General features: G+C 40.6%; 1 protein-coding gene across 1 annotated transcript in view; it reads right to left on the bottom strand.

The window, feature by feature from the left end:
• PTPRN2 (protein tyrosine phosphatase receptor type N2) overlaps positions 1-13673 on the bottom strand; it is a 1540415-nt gene extending 1526742 nt beyond the window's left edge. The window contains exon 1 of the mRNA XM_072652081.1: positions 13178-13673. Within this exon, the coding sequence (XP_072508182.1) occupies positions 13178-13304 (127 nt within the window). The 5' untranslated portion in view covers positions 13305-13673. The remainder of the gene's footprint in view (positions 1-13177) is intronic.
• Positions 13674-23313: the final 9640 nt, after the last annotated feature.

The following is a 23313-nucleotide window of genomic DNA, read 5'->3' as shown; positions in this document are numbered from 1 at the left end:
TGGAAGATGCATTTTCATGAATGTGTATCTTTACTGAGGGTAGCTGAACAACCAAAATTACAATAAAACCTAAATATTTATTTGTAATAAAACATAAATATATATTTCTAAGATAGATTGACAGGAGTTTGTCACAATTAGAATGGTCAGAATTTGTCACAGAATTTGTCATTTTTCACATTTTGTAGGCTCATACCATAAGACCTACCAAATTGCAGGGCCTCAAGTTCCATATCTTGGGGTAATAGGTGGAGTCCTTCAAAAAAGAGGTGTCCTACTTCTTCCCCGCCTCTTCCATATGCTTCAAGGACTAAATTAATTATTATGAAGCCTTCCTGGGCTATCTTAATCTATGTTCATTTTATTCTTCTAAATTTCTGCCATACTTGGAATTGCTATCATATAGTTTAACACTTAATTGTCCTGTCATTGCTTAACATATATAGGTCTGGTCTCCCCCATTACATTATGAGCTCTTTGACAGCTGGGCCAATGTATCTTTTATATCCCCCAAGGTACCTAGCACAGGGTTAGTACTATTGGCAGAGCCCTTCATTCTTATTACTCAAGCTCAAAAACTAGGTATCCCCTTTGCTCCCTTCTCACTCCTTTTCTCCACATCATCAGTTACTAGACCTAATCAATACTTCCTCTATGTTCTTTTTTAAACTTATTTCTTCTTTTTCCATCCCACTGCAACCACTCTTGTCTAAACTTTTATTTCTGCTGTCATAGATGCTACCTTCCCCTGCTACCAATCTCTATCATGCCATCTTAGTCTTACTAAAAATATCACATTTTTATATATCATTCCATCTTCAAAAAACCTTCAATGGCTCCCAAGTGCTTGTAGGATAAAATATAAACTCATTAGCATTCAAGAACTTATGTACCCTACAACATTTAGCTTATTCCACCTGTGTTACATTTTATACTCCTTCATATTGTAGATTTCAACTAGACCACAAGTTCCTTGAAGGCAAAGACAATATTTTATATATAGGACCCAGGACAGTGCCTTAGACATAGTAGGTACTCAACGAATTTAAATCACACTTGGATATTTGAAAGGAGGAACATTTCCCCATTTGGGATATCTTATGTGCTGTAGAACCAGACCTTCTCCTGCCACCTCCACATATTTTTGGGTACCATATAACAACTTCTGGGGTACCATTAAATATTTCTGTTCCCAAAAGATCATATACATTTTGCTTTTCATAGTGAGCCCCCACTAAGTACTGAGGATTGATATAGTACCAGTCCCATTTCAAAGGGTATTCAGTAAATGTCTCACTGATTGACAGCATTTTTAGCAATTTCTATCTAATCAGGCACCATGAAAACTAGCACTTAGAGCTTACTCAAAATGATGAAAACAACTATGAAGCAAGGTGATGTTTTTATAGAACAGCAGAATGGCATTCTAGCATCTTTCACAATTCAAAATTATTCAGCATTGGATTAGAGAAAGCAATAGAGAAGAAAAGCTTTTACAAGAGACTTTGGCAAGGGTAAAGGGGACGTGTCCCCTCTTCCTCCAGCAGACAGAGGAGATGATGGGGATATATTGATGCTTATTTTGTGACATCAATTGTTTAAAGCTCCTTCCATCCCCTCAGAACTTAACAAGGATTGGAAGAAAAAAATAAAATCTTAGGAATAAGAGTATTAGCAAATAAGGACAGGGAAATTCATTGATCCAAAGAACTCCAGGATGAAAATACTCACTCCACCAATACAGGCTGACACCTCTTTGCAACTTCTAATCTTGGAGAAGAGCCTAGAGCACTGAGAGGCTGAGTGATTTACCTCAACGACATAGCTAGTATTCATCAGTCAGTCTCCAACCTAAGTTTTCCTGGCTCCAAAATAGGCTCGCTAATCAAAGGGGGAAAAGTGCTTAACAACAGTCTACTCAAGGAGATCTGTGATCTTGTTGCTCTGAATGTTCTCTCCAATAACACATATAACAACTCAACCATCCCTATTATTCATTATTATCTTTTTATTATTATATTTATTTATTTTTATTATTATTATCCACAATACTTGCTTTATGTTTCCCCATCAGTTCACAGCAGATTCACCCAATGAGGCACAAGTCTTCCTTGCTTTCTCTTGACACTGCAAGGATATAAATGGCATCTCATGGGCTACTCACCGGTTAGAACTTTCCACCTGATCCATCTATCTCTTTTTTTCCCCATATCTTTCTTTGATAATTCCTTCTTTGTAGTGTCTTTCAGCCTGCTCAGGCTTACTAGGGACCTTTCCCTGATCCACTGATCAACAGTCCAGCAGATGAACAAGTCTTTGCAAACTTACCACTCTTGGGGAACTTCTAGCCACTGAAGTTGAATACTATGTACTGTAGGAAGGGTGTTTTTCTTCCATTATTTTTAGTTTCCTCACTACAATTTAGCTTTTAAAAAATGATTAAGGTGCTTCAAGCATTCTGAAGGTGTTAAATAAATTCTAAGCATGGCTATCATCTATTATCACCATTATTACTATATTATCATTAATGTACCCTGCTTAAGTGTGCTTGTTTTTTTAATGTCCTTATTAAGAAATATAGATGACTAACAATTTAAAAACTAATTTTATTCCTTCCCGAAGGTCTTAGGCCATCAATTCAGCTGAGACTGGGAATATTCAGAGTCATTTGTCTTGCAATAACAGTAGACTTTCTTCTCTGTTCCTCCAAAAGCTTTCATTTTGATTAAGGATAAAATAATAATAAGTGGCATTAATATAATATCTACCATGTGGCAGGCACTGTGCCAGTGCTTTACAAATATATCATTTGATTCTCAAAACAAATTTTGGAGGTAAGTTCTACTATTATCCCCATTTTACAGTTGAGGAAACTGAGGCAGACAGAAGTTAAGCAACTTGCCCAGGTTCACAGAGCTTGTAGGTATCTGAGGCTAGAATCCACTCCAGCACTTAGCTACCTAAGAGAAATACTCCTTCAGCAGGGGTATGGTATTTGGTATCATTACAGTTATAATGATTTTGCTGTGTACATTAAGCTACCTTCAAGTCCCATCATTAGGAGATAATTGGTTTGGACTAAGTTTAAACCACTGCTCAAAGAGGAAAAGTCTTCTGATCCTAGCTGCCAGTTGTTGCTGGGTTATTGGTGATAGTTTTTACTTGCCCCATTCTCTTACAAGCTGAGCATATTTCAGCCCTAGAATGAGAATTTTCCCCATTAAGGGCAACTGTTTTTCCCCTTTAGGAATCAGGCCAGCCTTTCTTCCTAAGACTCCTTTCACAAAACAAGCTATTAGCAATGTCATCTTTTCTACCATATATAGGGCATTGCACCTGGGGACCTAAATGGACTTGGGGAAAAGATATACACACCTAGTGGCTCCAACACCCCATAATTGAAAACCTAATTTCTCCTTCCTCACTATTTCCAATCCCACCTCTTGACTATAACCTTCCACCAGTCAATTCCAGAAAAGGATAACCTAAATCTGAAATGAGTCATCCCTCTCCCTGTTTGTCACTCTGACAAGCTGAAACCAAACCTCTACTTAAACCTTTCTTATCAAAATGATCCATCTTTCCCTCTTAGAGTGAAATGGGCTTTTTGTTATGGCAAACCTCAAATTATGGTTTGGTCTGGTCTCTCTGGTGTTTGCATTATCTCATTAAAAAAGCTGAGAGAATCTCTTCAAGCAATTTGAATGGTGAGTGCTTTTACAAGTCATATCAAATATTAAGTTCCCCTGATGGCATTTTTATTCTTGGCCAACCAAAGAAGACTTGAGGTGCAAGGAAGGATAACAATCCATCAATTTCCAAATATCAAGATTGTTTCATAGAAAGAAACCAAATAACCCAAAGGAGCTGAAAAACAAAAGTTGAGGGAAAATCATGTAACAACTGGCTCAGGTACCAAAGAACACGTTCAACAAGCTCCAACCAAGCAAGGAGTTCTCAGCTAGTCCCATGATGTTCCCCGAATAAAATCAACCCTGTACTGCCTGACAGACTGGTTTTAAAACTAGAGGGAGAGTACTAGATGCTTCTAGGAAAGAGATTCTAATGCAACACACAATCCATCCACCTCAGCCCAAAGAAACAAGGAGTGATAGTACTGCACACTAGAGAAGAGATAGCACACTCCTACACTGAAGAAGGCATTTTCCATAGCACCAACTCAGAACCAGTAGCTCCAAAGATGGGGTTTTCATCTAACATGTTTTATACATAGGAATGGGGGGAAAGGCAAGAGAGGGGAACATTTCATTTACAACTCCAAAAAAAGTTACCACCTCAAGAGAAAGTTAGACCAAGGAGAAAATGAGGAGCTACTTCCTTGTTTCTTTAAATGACACAAAATGAGACCATTAATTATAAATGAAGCAGTGAGGTTCCACACTTCAGCACCTAAAAGTAAGGATGAATATCAAGGATTCACATTCTTCTAGTACTAATAACCTTGCCCCTGTGTACCCTCCAAAAGATTATCGAGGGAACCAGTGAACAGAAAGGTCATTTAATACATGAGAAAGGTAGGGCTGTTGAGGAACCTCACCTGTTTTAATTCCTGCCTTTGATATTTAAGTGAACAGCTTGGCCAAAGACCTGGCTTACATCATTTTTTTTTGGTCACGTTTTCTCCATCCTTAAATAAACTCTGTTTCCATAGAGTTCCCAAGCAGCACTGAAAAGGACTGTTTTCTGAAGTTTCCTAACCCTCTTATCAGCTCGGATGAAAAAACAAATCCAGCTGGACCCATATTTCTGAAGGTCATTTAGACTAATGTGAAAACAACTGCCAGGTGTTTTTTATGTGGTATGGAGGGCTATCTGCCATGAATTCAGCTGCCTGCTTTCTCTGGGAAATGGAACATCTTGTCAGAAAAGATAAGACAGGTGCTTATTTAGCTAAATTTTATATTGCCTTCATCTACTATTGCATCTGAATGAAAAACCTCAGTGTTCAATTCCCAAACTCTTTCTCATCTCTCCATAGACAAAGACTTCTATCTTTAAGTCCAGTGACAGACTTCAAAGTATTGGAGCCATACCCCTGCCTAGAGCAAACAACTACTTTAAATATTTGTTTACAATTGAAATCAAGGTGTTTTGCTGTTTTAATAAGGGCCAGGGTAAGCTTCTAACACTGTTTTTACAGAAACAACTTTTTAAGATATAAATTACACTGACAGGAACAGAGAAAAGAAACTCCATTCAACCCCTTTCCTCACCCCTACCTCCTCGGCTTCTATAAATCCCAAATAAAGCACCTGCAGTCACTAAAGAAACAGAGTTCTGACAAAAATCAACCCATGCACCAAAAAAAATGTGTTCTTGTGAAGTGGTTGCCAAAATAAGCATCTATTGTTTCAGGAATGTTTTAAGAGCCAATGGGAATAGACAACTTTGATTATGTAAGATCAAAAACCTGTTTGCTGGAACAAAATCAATGCAACCAGAATAAAGAGAGAAATTGCTTATTTGGAGAGGAAAAAAAGCAAATATCTCTGATAAAAGTTTGATATCTAAGACAAAAAAGGGAATTGATACAAATATAGAAAGCCACAAGCTATTTTTCCAAGAGATAATGACAGCTAATGACGATAATCATTATGATAATGATAAATTGTCAACACATATGAACAGTTTCCCAAGAAGAATCACACATTTAAACCATATGAAAAAAATGCTCCAAATCACAAAGAAAAATGAAACCCTAAGGATGTACCTCACACCCAAAATGGCAAAGTCACTAAAAGACAGAAACAGTCAATACAAGATTGATTTCAGGAAGAGAAGCACACTCATATAATGTTGGTGGAGCTGTGGATTAATCCAGCCATTCTAAAAATTGGGAGAAATGTTGAGAAATCGTTCAAGCTGTTTTCCTGAAATCCCATTACTGGACAATATACCCTCACAGAGGTCAAAGACACTACAGCCAGAACATTTATATCAGCACTTTACAGGGTAGCAAAAAAAAATCTGGAAATGATGTGGATATGCACCAATGTGTTCTGTGGTATGTGGTTATAATGAAGCTATTATATAGTAAAAATTTACAAATATGCCAAATTCAGAAAAACATAAGACTTGGATGAACCAATACATAATGAAATAAACAGAATCAAAATATACCATGCTTAACAATTACAATAACATAAACCAAAAAACCCCTAAAAGGCATGCAAACTCAATTTAAACATCATAACTAATTTCAATTCCAGAAAATAAATAATGAAACATATCTCCCTTAATAGAAAGGAACTATGGGAGTGGTTGAATGAACCATGAGATGTAGTCAATGTTTAGATTGATTTTGCTTAATTGTTTTTTCTTTGCTATAAGACAACAAGTAGGAACGTATCTTCCTATAGTCTAAATACAAAATTTATCAATGGAATTTTTTTTTAAAGCCTTTATTCATTTCCCCTGAAGTACTTTTTTTTCTTTTTCTTTTCTTTCTTTTTTGACTATTTCAATTCAACCTTAATTTTGTAACTCACTTTTTCACACCCGAGTGACGTTGTCCCAGATTAGTACATATGCATTAAACATATCACTAGAGAAGACATCTTAATTGGGCCTAACACTAAAAAAAAAGGAAGGGAATGGAAGGGAAGGGAAGGGAAGGGAAGGGAAGGGAAGGGAAGGGAAGGGAAGGGAAGGGAAGGGAAGGGAAGGGAAGGGAAGGGAAGGGAAGGGAAGGGAAGGGAAGGGAAGGGAAGGGAAGGGGAGGGAAGGGGAGGGGAGGGGAGGGGAGGGGAGGGGAGGGGAGGGGAGGGGAGGGGAGGGAAGGAATGCATGGACTCTCCCTAAAAATGAAGCTTATGACAGCCCAACTGATACAATTGTAGACAGGACTGCTCATAAACCAAGTCAAATCAGTTTAAATTTTTAAAAATACATTTAGGATGTTTAGACACATGGTTAAGAGAGTTACTAGTGAAAGCAAGCCATTAAAAACAAACCTCTTCAACTCCCTGCAATGTAGTTTTGGTTCTGATACATTTAACTTTCAGCCTTGGACATAGGAAGCTCATTCACAACACACCATCAACACTCTAGAATCCCATTAAGTGCATATGATTTCATTGCCAGCTGCTTTACTCTAAAACCTCCCCGCCATAGCACATAATTTCCTACTTAAACCAATAACTAGGTTAACCTTGCCCCCAGAATGGGAACATCCACCACCTGAGGAGGGTGGTTCCTGTGGAGTATAAGGAAAAGGAGAGATGCAGCAGGCACAGAATCACCACAATATACCCACAGACAGGTGAAAGAGGCATTTAGTGGTTTATTGTCCGTTCCTCCCCCACCCCCTTAGGATGGCCTCCTTTCAGCATGACCAGAAGCAAAAAATTACCAAAAGCAAAAAATTACCAACTAGTCCAGGGTCAGAGCTGCAAGAAAAAAGAATGTCTAAAAAAATGTGCTTTTAAAATAATCAACCATGCCACCCAGTCCAAAAAACAAAATGGACTCACTTCTTCTGACTGAATCACATCCTGGCTTTAGGTTCCATGAATTCATTACTGGAGAGAAAATGTACATAAGGATATGAGAAGAACAAGAAAAATAAACCACAGATCTTAACCCCAAGTACACCAACTAAATTTGGACAGAGGGAAAGTGTGGCAGGGATAAGGAAAGAACAAAGAGAGAAATAAAAGATAAATTAATTGTCATTCAGTCCCACCCATGACTCCAATTGGGGCCATTTGCCATTTCCTTCTCCATCCATGCACCTGAGCCCAAAGAAATAGAGAGTGATAGTATTGCACACTAGAGTTAAGAGAGATAGCAGTATTTATTTTAGAAGACTCCTACCCTGAAGAAGACATTTGCCTTAGCACCAGCTCAGAACCAGGAGCTCCAAAGATGGAGCCCAACACTAGGGAAAAAAAGGAAAAGGAAATAAAAAAGAAAAGATGAGGAAGCTGAGGCAAACAGGGTTAAGAGACTTGCCTAGAGTTACACAGCTAATAAGTGTATGAAGCCAGATTTGAATTCAGAGAAGGATTCTGCCTGACTCCAGACCTGGCACTCTATCCACTGCATCATTTAGCCCATAAAAGAAATAGGATGGAAGCAAATTCAAATAGAACAGCCCAGGCCACTGGTTTTTGGAAAATAAGCAAAACAACAGCATGTTATAGAAAAGAAAAGCATGCATTCCTTCTCTTCTATTTCAATAAGGTTGCTGAGAGTGGGATACTGTATTCCTTAAAGGAGACAGGTATTAGAAATTAGGCAGTAACCTGAGAAAAGAGGTTCAAATAACTGGAAGAGAAGGAAACATGACTGAGAAAAATTGAAGGAATAAAAGTAGGACATGTGACTGACCAACAGCCACCCAAAGTAAATATGACATTGCAAACAGACTTCAAAATACCTTCTTAGGAGAAAGGATTCATCCCATTCTACAAGGGAACAGCTCAAAGATGAAATCTGCATATCCAAGTGTTATTGACACTGTAGATATGATTAGTTACTCCCTGTCTAAAATGTGCATCTGCACTTAGATATGAGCTACGACAAATCCGAGCATGCTACAAAGAATAGAATGGTAGGTCTTGGTCATCTCTAGGATCTACTTGGAATCTCCAAGGACCCCTGATGTGAAAGAACATGAAGCACTGGTTCCCCTGGTTGTATGTGCTTCACACCCCCTATCCTGAAGGTGCCATTAAAAAAACAAGAAAAACAGTAAGAAAGAAAGCTTACAGCCTCCATAGTCATTATTGGCTGCTTGTCTTGATTAGGAGCATTGCAAATGGCTTGATAGTTGTCAAACAAGGCACAGATTGTGCATGCATATGTGTGTGTAAGCATAGGTAGAAATGTAGAATGAGTACTTGCAGGAAAAATCAATACATTTGTTTTAAGGAGAAAAGAATGATGTGCATTCATGTCTTAGGAAATTGATGTGTAGACTTGTACATAGCTATGTATGCTTAAGGGATAAGGAGCAGCACCAGCAATGTGCCTCAGATACAATATGAAGAGGTACATGCTGTCCTCTTGACCTCACAGGAAGGACACACAGTAGACTCTAAGGTATCTCTAAGTTGAACACCCAAGAAAGGAGACTGGATCTACTCCTTGTAGATATATCTCAGTCAAAATGCAAGAAACCTAGCAGTTCCTTAGCCCCAGGGCAACCAAGTTAACACTGTGAGCATTACCCAAAGTCAACTGAAAAAGAAAGCCATATCTGAGCCCCCTGTACCCACACAAAAAGAAACATAGAAGAAGTTATGGCCTCCTCTGTAGTCAGTAAAACTTGATGGAAGAGAAATCCAACTGAGAAAGATGAAGGGAGGTCAAGCACTAGCTTCCTCCAGGGATACCTAAACCACAGCAAAAACCATCCAAACTAAAGGACTAAGAGCTATCACTGATACCTGCTACTTCAGAGTAGCACTTATAAATCAAATACTGATGGGCAAAGGGGAAGAGCACTTCATGAAAGAATATGAATCTTTTTGTAATAGAGGATGTGAATCATCCATTGGGCAAGGAGTTGAATTAGATGACTACTAGGTTTCTGATACAGGATATAATCAACCCTTTGCTCCAGAATTACATAAAGGTCCTATCCAACATCTTTTGTTTCTGGAAGACTTATACCCGTCAAAAAATGGCATCCAACTACCTGTGGAATGTTTTCATGTTTCATGCAAAATGGCATGTCTCATAGGATACAAAGTATCATTATGATTTAGAACTGTAAGGAATTTTAGAGAACATATCATAATTCTAGTCTCAAGAATATTGCCCAAGAATAGCTCCCAAGTCTGTGGCTACTGAAAACCTCTTGCCCACAGTAAATAAATATTTCAAATACAATCTGCCCTCAGTGTGTTTTATGTTTATTGGACCTCCCGTATCAGTTAACTTTTCTTTCTGGCTTTCTCTTTACAGATGAAGAAAATGAGGTACACAGAGTTGGTAATTTTCTGCAATTCACAGGTCAAGGTCACAGATGTTAAGTAGCAAAGCCAAAGTTCACATTCCAGGTCTTCTAATTCTAAATCCAGTGTTCTTTTCATACACCACACTGATTCTTCCCATTCCACCCCAGGTCATAGGTCCTCTATCTCTGATGGGTGATATGTATGGATAGGAAGAGTGGAACGAGAGAAGTAATAAGTCAAACAAACATGAAGAAAGCTAGTAGCAAGTAAGGGAAGAAGCTACCAAGGAGTTTTTCAAGCTGAGTAGCAAGTCCATGCACTGCTTAAAGCCACAACAACCAAAGATCCTCTCTTGTAAATGCTACTAAACAATTCTACCAACATCATCATGCCCAGAAGGCAGAAAGATGGATCCAAAAAGAGATGACTTTGAGATGGGCACCCCAATAAAGAAGAAACACCCTAAGAGCAGACTGCACATGAAATGTATATCCAGTATAAAAGAGGCTTTCAGAAGCCACAGCCCTGGTAGTTCTTTGGGGCAATAAAAGCATTTAGGATTTCTGGACTCCAATGATTTTGCATTCCCTTCTTCCTCATTTTACTGATGACTTATTTCATAGTTGTAAGTCAACATGAATAACTCATCTGCATAATGGGACTAATCCACGTAAGTACCCTAAAAAAGGCTCAAGCTGAAGTTGCAACATGTATATCCCATTATTCAGATTACAAGTATACAGAAAGACTATATATGGTTCAAGACCTGCCTTTGATACATACTAACCATGAGACCCTAGGCAAATCATTTAAGCTTTTAGTAGCTCAAAGGACTCCCTCAGAGTCTAGATATAGACAAGTTCCCACTCTCTATCAGTGAAAGACATTTCTATATGAGACAGTATTCCACACTGATGAAATTACAGTTCCAGGCATCAAAAAAATTGAACATATACTCATATTTATATATTCAAAGTATACTTATAATTCTACATCAACAACCTATTTTCATATTTTTGTTACTATTGATTCAGCCTTACTCTCCACATGCCCAAGGTAAATCATGTAATCCTTTTGTAAGTCTTGGAGAGAACACCAGGAAAAGTAGCTGCCCAAATTCTGAGGTTTGGGGGGGGGGGAGGAGATGAGGAAAGAGATGGTTCCAAGCAAAGGGAAAGACTATTGGAGTGGGAGTCAGGAAAACTAGGTTCTGGCTCTGGTTCTGTCACTGATTTGCTGAATGATTCAAGCTGGCACCAGTCTAGAGTTTAGTTTCTTCATTTTTAAAATGAAGCAGTTAGACTAGTATAATTTCTGTGGCCTTCTCTAAAATGCTCTGAAACTCTGAGTGTATGCTATTGGCATTAGCATCTTTGAACATGAAGGCTAATAAGACATAACTCTACCTCAGGTGCTCTGGCTGAGAGAAATCTATAAGTGAATGAAGCAAAGAGATCTCCTTCATGATATGCGATTCCTGCTCTGACTTGGTGCATGGTAGCCAGGCCTGAATATGTGTAAGTAGAGGAGGGAAGGCAATGGAGATGTTCCACAGGAACCTGGTTCAGTGTTGGCCCACATTTCAGGGGGGAATATGAGAAACTATCTCCTACCTTTTAGCTTTCATTTCTTGTGGACTTAGAAGTTTGTGATACAGTTAGAAACAGGAAGCAGGAAGGACATGAGACTATTTTACAAACATCTCTGGTGGGGGAATATGTTAGCAGTATAGATTATACAGAGAATATCTTTAGGTCCTGGCTTTCAGGTTAAAAGCTTCTTCATAATAGTTGATAATGTTTTCTGCAATACTGACTCCCCGAATGGGGGAAAAACCGCTCAAATGCTTTCCAAATCCAGAAAGAGGTGCTTACATTCATTTAAGATGTCAGAATTTAAATTCTAATATTTCTGACTAGGGAAACACTTATGAAAAACACTGGCTTTATTCTAAATGTCTAAAACCTTTGTTAACAAATAAGATAGGGGAATAGGAGCAGAAGGCAGATTGTTTTTGGGTTAAAGAAAAAGATCACCACAAAACCAAATGGATTTCAAGGAGAAGACTAATTTTTCTGTAAGGCTTTACTATTTAATTATTCTTCCCCTCTCAGCAAATCCTTCACCGTTTCTTTTCCCCTTCTTTTTCTTCCTTGGGAACACGTCAATAATCTGGGTGAGAATCCTTGAAGAGGTGTGGTTTTGTTTTAACAAAGTGTCTACTCAGCATCATTTTATGGTAGTGCAGGTTTGGGGGTACGAGATCGAGACCAGGATGTGGAAGAGGAGGGAAGAAATGGCAACCCATAGATCCACTGCTCTCCACCCACTAGCTGAAAATATCATTCAGGCACTTTCTCCCCAAAAGGCATACATTCCTCAGTACACACTCACGAACACACACACACACACACACACACACACACACACACACAAGAGCGCACGCAATATATAAATACTTTATAAAGAGTAAACACACAGGAAAAGGAAAGAGGATGGCAAACCTTCATCTTCCCACACATAAGGGACTTTGGTGTTTGTGGTGGGGATGGGGTGGGAGGGCGGGAGAGCTGTTTCAGTGGATCTCTGAACTAAGGGTGAGAGGAAAGCTTTTATTTTGCAGTCTGTGGTGAGAGAGAAGGGTGGGATCAACAGAAAGAGAGCTGGGCTTTGAAAGGTGGGGCTTAGAAGAAGAGACCTATAAAGAAGACGTGCAGGTAATTTAGAGAGTTGACCCAGAGATAGACACCGGGGCTGTGTTGCAAGGTCGGGAGGCAGAGAGGGAACTGCAAAGGTTGCCGAGTTTCTGGTGCTACCACTGAGGGAGAGGGCAGGTGACGGTAGAAGGAAACTGAGTCAATGGAGGACACGACGCTTTGGGGAGGAGTCTCTAGGAGGAAGCACCATGGAGAGGGTTTAGGAGGCGGGAGCAGAGCAATCTCCGCGGCCCCTGGCCCTTGCCCTTTGCTCTGCTGCTGCTGCACCTGTAACTACCTCGCTCTCTCCGCCGGGTACAGCCCTGTCGGTCGGCTCCATGCTGCTGCCACGGCTGCCACCGCCTATTAATCTCCTCCCCCTCCTCCTTCTCCTCCTCCTTCCGCAGCTCCTCCTCTAGAAGCTGCCAGTCTCCAGTCCCGCACCTCCCCATCCCTTGCAGCCGAGGTCTCCCACCTCGAGCTCACCTCGCCCCGCACCCGTCCCCCCACCCCCACCCGCGCCTCCCTCCAGCTGGACGCCCCGCGCTCACTCACCGAACCTCCCCGGGAACGGGCGGTCGCGGGTGGCGGCGCTGGCAGCGGGCAAGGCTGGCAGGAGTAGCAGCAGCAGCAGCAGTGGTGGCCGCGGCGCCGGGGCCACGGAACGCTGCGGGGACCCCATCACGCCTGGCCCATCGCAGACTGCCCGCCTCGCTGCTCCTCGCTCGCTCTCTAGCTCCGTCGCTCTGGCCTGGGGCGCTCACTCCATGTCTGCTGCTGGCACTGAGGAAGGCTGGAGCGGATGGTGAGGGCTGGATGACCCGACGACGGACTGAGGGAGGAAGGGAAGGATGGACAGACGCGTGGAGGAGGTGGAGGAACGCTGCAGGAGCGGGAGCAGGAGGGAAGGGAGCAGGAGGACTGGGCAGGAGCAGGAAAAGGGGCTCCGAGACCGAGGCAGCAGCAGCAGCGGCAGCGGCTGCTACTCAGGCCGGCCTCCCTAGCTCTCGCTCAGCGCTCCTGCAGCACTGCTAAAAACCTCGCAGGCTTCAACACCCAGGACAGCGCCTAGCACCGCCTGCCCGCCCCCTTGGCCACGCCTCCCTTCCCTCCCCTCTCCCATCTCCCCGCCTCCTGCCCCCTTCTTCCAATAGTTTGCACCCCCACTTCCACCTTTCCTCTAGTCTCCCGTTCTGCAGCAGCACGATCATCCACCCCTTCCTTCCTTGGCTCGAACCCATGCCCTACCTGCACCTACTTGGTCCCAGTGATCGGTCTCCTATTCTGCACGCTCCTCTGCTCCCGCCGGGGCAGGTGGGTGGTTGCTGTTTCTCAGGCTGTATCCCAGCCTAGCTACACTTCCTGCTGGGGGGTCAAGAGGAAAGTAGAAAAAGGGAAATCTGGCCCAGGGGCTCTGTGGGTGCCCTTCTGACTTCCCAGTTTAGAGACGTTCTGAGTCTAACCTAAAGGCAGAATCAGGATTTACATTTTTTAATTACCTCACTGTGGGGCCTCAGATTTTGGAATTTCAACTTAAACTCTGAGTACTGCACCAACAACAACCGATTTAAAAAAAAACCAAAGGGGAAGGTCACTCACCCCGTCCCTCCTCCAGTTATTTCTGGGTTTTGTTTTTTCTAGTAGCACTAATGAACTGCACTGAGCAATCTGAACCCTCTCATCCCTACCCTTGTGATCGAGGCAATAAAATAGATTTTGGGAAGGTAATGTTTTGCTTTTTGTGAGAAGTCTTTGTAGAGATCGGATTCCTTTTCTTGGCCTCTTTTTAAGGACTCTCAAAAATTATAACAACTCATTCAGACTCTGCCATTGTTACCTGTTGTCAAATTATAATTCACCATATGCCTACCATCTCTTTAATAAAAGTGGTATTGTTATCAAAACAAAATGTTAACAGATAATCTACAGCATATTGACTTGGGCAAAGGGGATACCTCCCGCTGCTGCCCGGCCCTCCGATGGCTGAAGCCATCCATTTTCCTGGTTCCACTTCTGAGCCTACCCTCAGATGAATCTAAGATATTCGTTTAGACAAAGAAACAGCCCTGAACAAAGCTGGATTGTCATGTTCCCATCTCTTTAATTATCCTTTCACTTTATGGGGGGAGAAGGGAGGGGATGTTAGTGTCCCCCCTCTCCCCCATTACTATGCCTTATTTGTGATTTGTGCTTAAATGCAGTCTGATACTCCAGACTTATCCTTCCACTCATCCATCAAACTTAACCATCCTGCATTCCATTTCCTCTGTTCACTGCTTAGTACTAACATGTCAAGGTATTGATACCTGGTAAAGGGTTACCCTCATAGGGATTGTTTAATAATAATGATAATGATGGCTTCCATTTATATCATTTATAGTGAGCTTACTATGTTTCGGGTACTGTGCTAAGCACTTTACAACTATTATCTCATTGGAGCCTCACAACACCCCTGGGAGGTAGGGGCTATTATCATCTACATTTTACAGAGGAAGGGAACTAAGGCAAAACCAAGGTTAAAGTGACTTGCCCAGGATCACACAGCTAGTTTCTAAGGCTGGAATTGAAGTCTTCCTGACTCCAAGTCTAATCCTCTATTATCTGCGCCACCTAGCTGTTTATTATATAATCAGAGATTTTAGAGCTGGAAGGAAATTGGAAATGCTCTACTCCAGTCCCTTCATTGAACAGATGGAGAAACTGAGTGTCAGAGACATAGAGCAACTTGTATAATGCCTTTACCCACAGGGATGACCATCAAAAGGTAGAATGTTAAACATGATGGAAGCAAGGAGTTCTTTCAGTACACTGGCATCTCCTTCACTACTACCTTTGCCTCTTAAATTCCATGGCTTCCTTCAAGACTCAGCTCAAATCTCACTTTTTGCAGGAGACATTATACAGAGTACATCATGTGAAATGCCAAGCTGGGCAAATCAAAAGCCAGAATTAAGGTTGTCAGGAGAAATATCAATAATCTCAGAGATACACATGATGCCACTCTGATGGCAGAAAGTGAATAAAAATTAAGCTTCTCAAGAGCGAAAGAGGAGAGTGTAAAAGCTGGCTTGAAGCTTAACATCAAAAAAAAAAAAAACTAAGATCTTGGCAACTAGTCCCATCACTTTCTGGCAAATAGAAAGAAAAGAAATGGGAACACTGTCTGATTTTATATTCTTGGGCTCAAAGATCATTGCAGACAGTCTGCAGACATGAAATTAAAAGCCATTTGCTCCTTGGAAGGAAAGTTATGGCAAATCTGGACAGCATACTAAAAAGCAGAGACATTACCTTGACTACAAAGTTCCAAATAGCCAAAGCTATTATTTTTCCAGTAGCAATATCTGGTTGTAAGAGTTGGACTATAAGGAAAGCTGAGTGCCACGGAATCGATGCTTTCAAATTGTGGTGCTGGAGAAGACTTTGGAGAGTCCCTTGGATAGCAAGATCAAATCAGTCAGTACTTAAAGAAATTAATTCAGGCTATTCATTGGAAAGTCAAATGCTGAAGCTGAAGCTTAAATACTTTGGCCACATAATGAGAAGAGGGGGATCATTGCAAAAGACCCAGATGTTGGGATAGATTAGAGGCAAAAGGAAACTAAGACAGCAGAGAATGAGATGGATGGATAGAGTTATAGAAGCAATGACCATAAACTTGGACAGACTTCGAGAGATAGTGGAGGATAGAAGGGTGGTGTGCTGTGTCCATGGGGTCATTAAGAGTCTGTCCACTGAACAACATTTCCCCTTTTCATCACCACCACCCCCTTCTCTAGCTATTAATGTCTTTCCCTTTCATAGTACCCTCATCTGCTCATAACTATCTTGGGTAGTTATTTCCATGTTGTCTCTCCTGTGAGGATATATGGTCCCTGAGGGAAAGGAAAGGTTTAGTTTCTTTGTATCCCCAGTGGTTAGTACACAGACCTGACACATAGTAAATGACTAATAAATGCTAGTTAACTGATTTACTGGCTGACCAAAGACCCCCATTCCTCCACTATAGATCCCTGCTTACATACCAAAGGATTCAGCAAGTCAGTCAACAATATTCATTGATCTCCCAATTTACATGGATAATTACAATAGTCATTAGGAGAGGAGGGGAGACAGAATGTGAGGTAAAAGGGTAGAAGATGTGGTTGGTCATCAAGGAACATCCAGACTACTTGGAGAAACACAACACAGAGGTGAGAAAGAACAAAAACACTAAAATAACAGCTCCTGAATAAGTGTAAACTAATGGAGTACAAAGGAACCCATAGATGCTGAAAGAGTCATTGGAAAATAGGTCAGTGGAGATGTAAGACAGAGCAAGGAGAGTGCCCATGAGGAGTGTTAAAAGAAATCAGAGATTGCCTGCAAACAGGCACCACAGACAAAGAGACTAGGGGGATTTAAGACATAGGAAGTCTCTAAGTGCTTTAGAGGCATTCAGAATTCTGGGTCATTCAAGAATCTGCCAGACCAGGGGTTGGGAACCTACAGCTTCCAGGCCATATGTGGCTTTCTAGGTCCTTGGGTGTGGAATTTTGATTGAGTCTAAGTTTTACAGAACAAATCCTTTTACAAAGGGGATATGTTCTGTGAAATTTGGATTCAGTCAAAGGGCCGCACTTGAGGACCTAAAGAGCAACATGTGTCCTCAAAGTTGCAAGTTCCCCACCTCTGTACCAGAAAGACCATCGGAGTCTGAATTTTCCTGGAGAAAGCTGATTTCATATCTCTTCCAAATTGCTCAGTATTATGAAATGTTGTTGTTCAATCATATCTGACTCTTGGTGAACCCATTTGGGGTTTTCTTGGGAAAGATACAGGAGAGGTTTGCCATTTCCTTCTTCAGCTCACTTGACAGATGAGGAATCTAAGGCAAACAGGGTTTAGTGACTTGCCCAGAGTCACACAGCTTGTAAATGTCTGAGGCCAAATTTGAACTCAGGAAGATGAGTCTTCCTGACTCCAGGACCAGCACTCTATCCGCTGCACTAGTTGGTTGCCCTGTGTTATGAACTAGGTAAAAATCTACTTTTGCACTCCATAATACTACTCTCCCAACTAAACTATTTTCCTTATGCCTCTTCCATTTTCAGTAGCCCTTTCCTCCACTATAAATTCTTATGCTGCTCAGGTCTTTCCTGTTAGGGAGGAAATTGATTTGACAAGTACTTCCATGTTCCATGATTTCATTGGTACGTGTACTTCTTCCCTCAGTACAAATCACAAGCCTTCTACATCTTAGTAGGCACTAATCATCAACTGATGTAGCTAAAAATATAAAAAATAATTGGGAGGGAGCGGGGAGGCAGACGGCAGAGTAACAGCCCAGACTTTCTAGAGCGCTCCCCCAAAGCCCAGCCAAATACCTGTAAAAATGGCTCTAAACAAATTCTGGAGCTGCAGAACCCACAGAATGATGAAATGAAGCAAATGCCTAGCCCAAGGCAGACAAGAAGGTTGCTGGGAAGTATCTATCACACCACGTGTAATCCAGTGTGGGTCACACTGGCACAGAGGGCATCTGAACAGGCTTTGGGGGGGACTGAATCTCTCGCACCTGTGGCAGTTTCCAGATTTCATAACCCCAAAACACTGAGGACAAATTGGAAGGTCAGTGGGAAAAACCTATGGCACTGGTGTGAAGGAGTAGAGTGGTCAGACTCCAGAGCCAGGGCAGCAGAGAGGGAAGGGGGCAAAGGAACACACAGCAGCCACAGCTGCAGCAGGGGCAACTGCAGCCACTGTTTCTGGAGATCAAGGCCCACAGATTGTGGGGGAATCAAGCAACTGACAGTACACCCCTCACTCCCACTGGAAGCAGAGAACTACCTTGACAAAGAGCTGAAAAGTCAAATAAATGGCTGGGGAAATGAGCAAAAACCAGAAAAAGAATCAGACTATAGAATCTTACTTTGATGGGAAGGAAGATCAAAACAAGCAAACAGAAGACAACAAAGTCAAAGCTCCTCCAACCAAAATCTTCAAGAAAAATATGAATTGGTCCCAGACCATGGAAGAGCTCAAAAAGGATTTTGAAAATCAAGTGAGAGAAGTAGAGCAAAAGTTGGGGAGAGAAATTAGAATGATGCAAGAAAATCATGAAAAATGAGTCAACTGCTTACTAAAAGAATCCTCAAAAAATACTTAAGAAAATAACATTTTAAAAAATAGACTAACCCAAATGACAAAAGAGATCCAAAAAACTAATGAGGAGAAGAATTCTCTAAAAAAGCAGAATTGCCAGATGGAAAAGGAGGTCCAAAAACTCACTGAAGAAAATAGTTCCTTATAGATTAGAATGGAGCAGATAGAAGCTAATGACTTTATGAAAAATCAAGAAATTATAAAACAAAACCAAAGGAATGAAAAAATAGGAGACAATGTGAAATATCTCATTGGAAAAACAACTAACCTGGAAAATAGATCCAGGAGAGACAATTGAAAAGTTATGGGATTACCTGAAAGCCATGATTAAAAAAAGAGCCTGGACATCATATCAAGGAAAACTGCCTTGATATTCTAGAACCAGAGGGTAAAATATATATTGAAAGAATCTACTGATTGCCTCATGAAAGAGATCCCAAAAGGAAAACTCCTAGGAATATTGTAGCCAAATTTCAGAGCTCCCAGGTCAAGGAGAAAATATTACAAGCATCCAGAAAGAAACAATTTGAGTACTGTGGAAATACAGTCAGGATAACACAAGATCTAGCAGCTTCTACATTACGGGACTGAAGGGCTTAAAATATGATATTCCAGAAGTCAAAGGAACTAGGATTAAAACCAAGAATCACCTACCCAGCAAAACTGAGTATAATATTTCAGGGGAAAAATGGTCTTTCAATGAAACAGAAGACTTTCAGACATTCTTAATGAAAAGACCAGAGCTGAAAAGAAAATTTGACTTTCAAACACAAGAATCAAGATAAGCATGAAAAGGTAAACAGGAAAGAGAATTCATAAGGGACTTACTAAAGTTGAACTGTTTACATCCCTACATGGAAAGATAATATTTGTAACTCTTGAGACTTTTCTCAGTATTTGGGTAGTTGGAGAGATTATATACATATAGACAGAGGGCACAAGGTGACTTGAATAGGAAGGGATGATATCTAAAAAAATAAAATTAAGGGATGAGAGATGAATATATTGAGAGGAGAAAGGAAGAAATAGAATGGGGCAAATTATCTCTCACATAGAAGAGGCAAAAAAAAAGCTTTTTCAATGGAGGGGAAAAGGGGGAGGTGAGAGGGAAAAAGTGAAACATTCTCATCACATTTGGCTTAAGGAAGGAATAACAAGCACACTCAATTTGCTATGAAAATCTATCTTACACTACAAGAAAACAGGGGAGAAAGGGATAAACAGGGGTTGGGGCATGATAGAAGGAAGGGCAAATGAGAGGAGGGGTAATTATAAGTAAATACTTTTGAGGAGGGGAAGTATCAAAAGAGAGAATAGAATAAATGGGGGGCATGACAGGATGGAGGGAAAAGTCTTTCACAACATTACTTTTATACATGTGAAACCTATATCAAACTGCTTGACTTCTCAGTGGGGATGGGTGGAGAGGGAGGGAGAGAAGTTGGAACTCAAAGTTTTAAAAATGAATGTTAAAAATTGTTTTCACATGCAACTGGGAAAGAAGAAATACAGGTAATAGGGTATAGAAATCTATCTTGCCCTACAAGAAAATAGAGGAGATAGGGATAAGAGAAGGAAGGGGTGTGATAGAAAGGAGAGTAGATTGGGGGAAGGGGTAATCAGAATGCATGCTGTCTTGGGGTGGGCAGAGGGGAGAGATGGGGAGAAAATTTAGAACTCAAAATCTTGTGGAAATGGATGCTGAAAACTAAAAATAAATAAATAAGTGAAATAATAAACAAATAAATAATTGCCTCCAAAATGAGACACAAACCATCCAAAAAAAAGGTTTTTTTTTTCCTACTTGGTAATTCCTCCCAGGGTGCCTCTGCTGCTGTACCCCAGGAAAAGCAAAAGTCAGGTCCAAGTCAACAAGCATTTATTAACTACCTACTATATATGAAATACTTAGCTAAGTACTAGGATTACAAAGATAGACAAAAAAAATAGTCTCCTCTCAAGGAGTTCACAGTCTAATGGGAAAACAGCATGCAATCAACTGTATACAAATAAGCTATAATAAGCCAGTAGTCATTCAGAGTTGTTAGGGACTTAACGTGTTAGCCCTCCCATACAGACTTGTATTTTAAAACAGGCTACAGGTAGAGAAAAAAAGAGAATTAGCACAACAGAATGAACGACTAGTGGTAAAATTCCAGGCATTTGTGGAAGGAATTGGAGGGGAGGAAATAGAGCTTGAAGCTGCATCCTTGCCTCCTTCGGTCTTATTAATGTCCCTGGAATAAGAAACCTCATCTTTCCATCTATGCATAAAGCTAGGAGAAGGGAAGGATGGTTAAGAAAATGTTTGCTTGGTGAATCTTTTATACCTGAATTGCCAGGCTTTTAAAATATATGTGCTTCAAAATTTCAAGGATCTATAATGTTGTCTGTGTCAGTATTCCAGCCAATGACGTAGACCATAGATCCTCCATAATTTAGTAAGCCATCAGTCAGGAATTCCTGTGACTAAGCGGCTGCGAACCTCCCCAAAGCTACTCAGACTGCTCCTCTGATAACAGACCCATTATCCATTATTTTGTCCATATTCAGAACCTTTCCCTCTTTGTAGAATCTACAAAACGTATACTCTATGCTCCCAGAGCTCAGCATTACCTCTAGAATTTAATGGGGCATTGGAGCAGGACTTCACTTGGAGAAGGGAGGAAACACATAGAATTTCAAATTTTCTATGATCAAATTTTAAGTAATGAACTCTGGGCAAAGAACCAATACTGCTGTTCTGTCAATGCAGAAAGAGAATCCACAGAGTGGAAATTATCAATGAAATGATTCATGCATGGATAGATTTTGTCAAAGGACTGTAAGAAAAGGAGTCATTCTTTAGCTTCAGTAACAAGGAAAATGGCATGGGTATTAGTAAATACCCCAAACTAAGTTTCTTACCTCTATAACTTTTCAAAAGTTCCCCAAACTAAGTTTCTTACCTCTATAACTTTTCAAAAGCACTCTGCATGCTTTAAATATCATACACCCTGCCCCATCTCTGCCTCTTAGGATTTCCCAAAGCTTGAAAGAATCTTTCAAGGTTCAGATTATTTCCAGATTCCTTTAATTATTAGTGTGTCCTGCCTCATCCCACCCCCACATAATCATGTATCTACTCATCTGTTTACTTTTTGTACACTCATAGTACAAGAATTCTTAATGTGGAGACCATGGGCATTCAAGGGTTCCAGGGATAAATTTCAGGGGAGAGTTGATACAAAAAAATTTACATCCTTATTTTTCACTGGCTTCTAACTAAAATTTAGCACTTTTTTTCAATAATTTAAGACTATTTTTCTGAGAAGGCTTACATAAACTTTACCAAATGACCAAAGGAAATCCATGATACACAAAAGGTTAAGAAATCCTGACCTGGTAGAATATAATCTCCCTGAGGGCAGAAATTATTTTGCAATTTCTCATTATTTTTCCAGCACCCAACACTATGCTTTGCATCGAGTAGGTGCTTAATAAGTGCTTGTTGGATTACATTGTCTAAGGGATAGATAGTAGGAAGGAATGAACTTCAACTGCTTAGCACCCAGCACAGAGCCTTGCATACAGTAGATGCTCAATAAATATTTGTAGAACAAATGAATGACAATAGAGTCAAAATTTGACTTGGGAAATTAGGCAATGGGGAGCAATATTTTTTAAAAAAGATTCAGCTATGTTAAGTATTCAGAGATAAATGAGTACATTCTCAGGGGTCTGGCAAGCCATCTGGCAATAAATTCAGTGGCGGATCCAACATTAAAATTAAAAAATTGCATCAGGAATAAGGAAGGTCATGCAGAAAGTAATCAAAATGAGAGGGGCAAGTGGAAGGTAAATGTGATTTATGATGAGATCATATCATACAATGATGTTAGTGCAAAGCACTCATTTATTTCAGTGAAATTACCTTGTGAAGACTGAAGACTTGTTACCAAATATGATAAATTTCCATTCCTCCAGCATGCCGTAGGTGTTATGGTTATGGTTAATAGAGAATAACCACATTTCACATAATAAGAACAACATCAAATATGTTTAAATGCTAAAACTATACTGAATCTTTGATCGTCCTATTCAATTCAACAAACTTATACTGAGGGTACGCTATTTGCTGGCAAATTCCAGGATCATAGACTCCATCAACAAGTATTTACTGAGCACATGTTACATCTCCAGGACTGTGCTAGACATGACAGCAGAGATAAGAAAAGTCTCAGACATGGTCCGCCTCCTCAAAGAGTTTCTTGTCTAGTTGATTGCTTATTCTTTGGTATAAGACTGTCACAGATTCCTCAGGATAAGTATCAGCTTTTCATTTTGGCACCTTGGTGAACCAGGTGAGTTTCAGGACATTGTTGATGTTCATCCTTCATTCTGGAGAAGGATCGGGAAGGGATGCCATGATCTGCAAGTGAATTGGATTTAAGTGAGGGAGGGCTCTGCAAAGTTACCAGCCTCAGTCTCTCCTCCAGGGCCATCTGTGTCCAGAGGCAAGATATAGAGTAGAACGACTGGAGATGGCTCCAATGCAATGGGAGATA

This window comes from Notamacropus eugenii, chromosome 3, assembly GCF_028372415.1.
Source record: "Notamacropus eugenii isolate mMacEug1 chromosome 3, mMacEug1.pri_v2, whole genome shotgun sequence".
Lineage (NCBI taxonomy): Eukaryota > Metazoa > Chordata > Mammalia > Diprotodontia > Macropodidae > Notamacropus > Notamacropus eugenii.
Note: the sequence above shows the minus strand (reverse complement) of the source record. Positions and strands in the feature narration are given on the sequence as shown.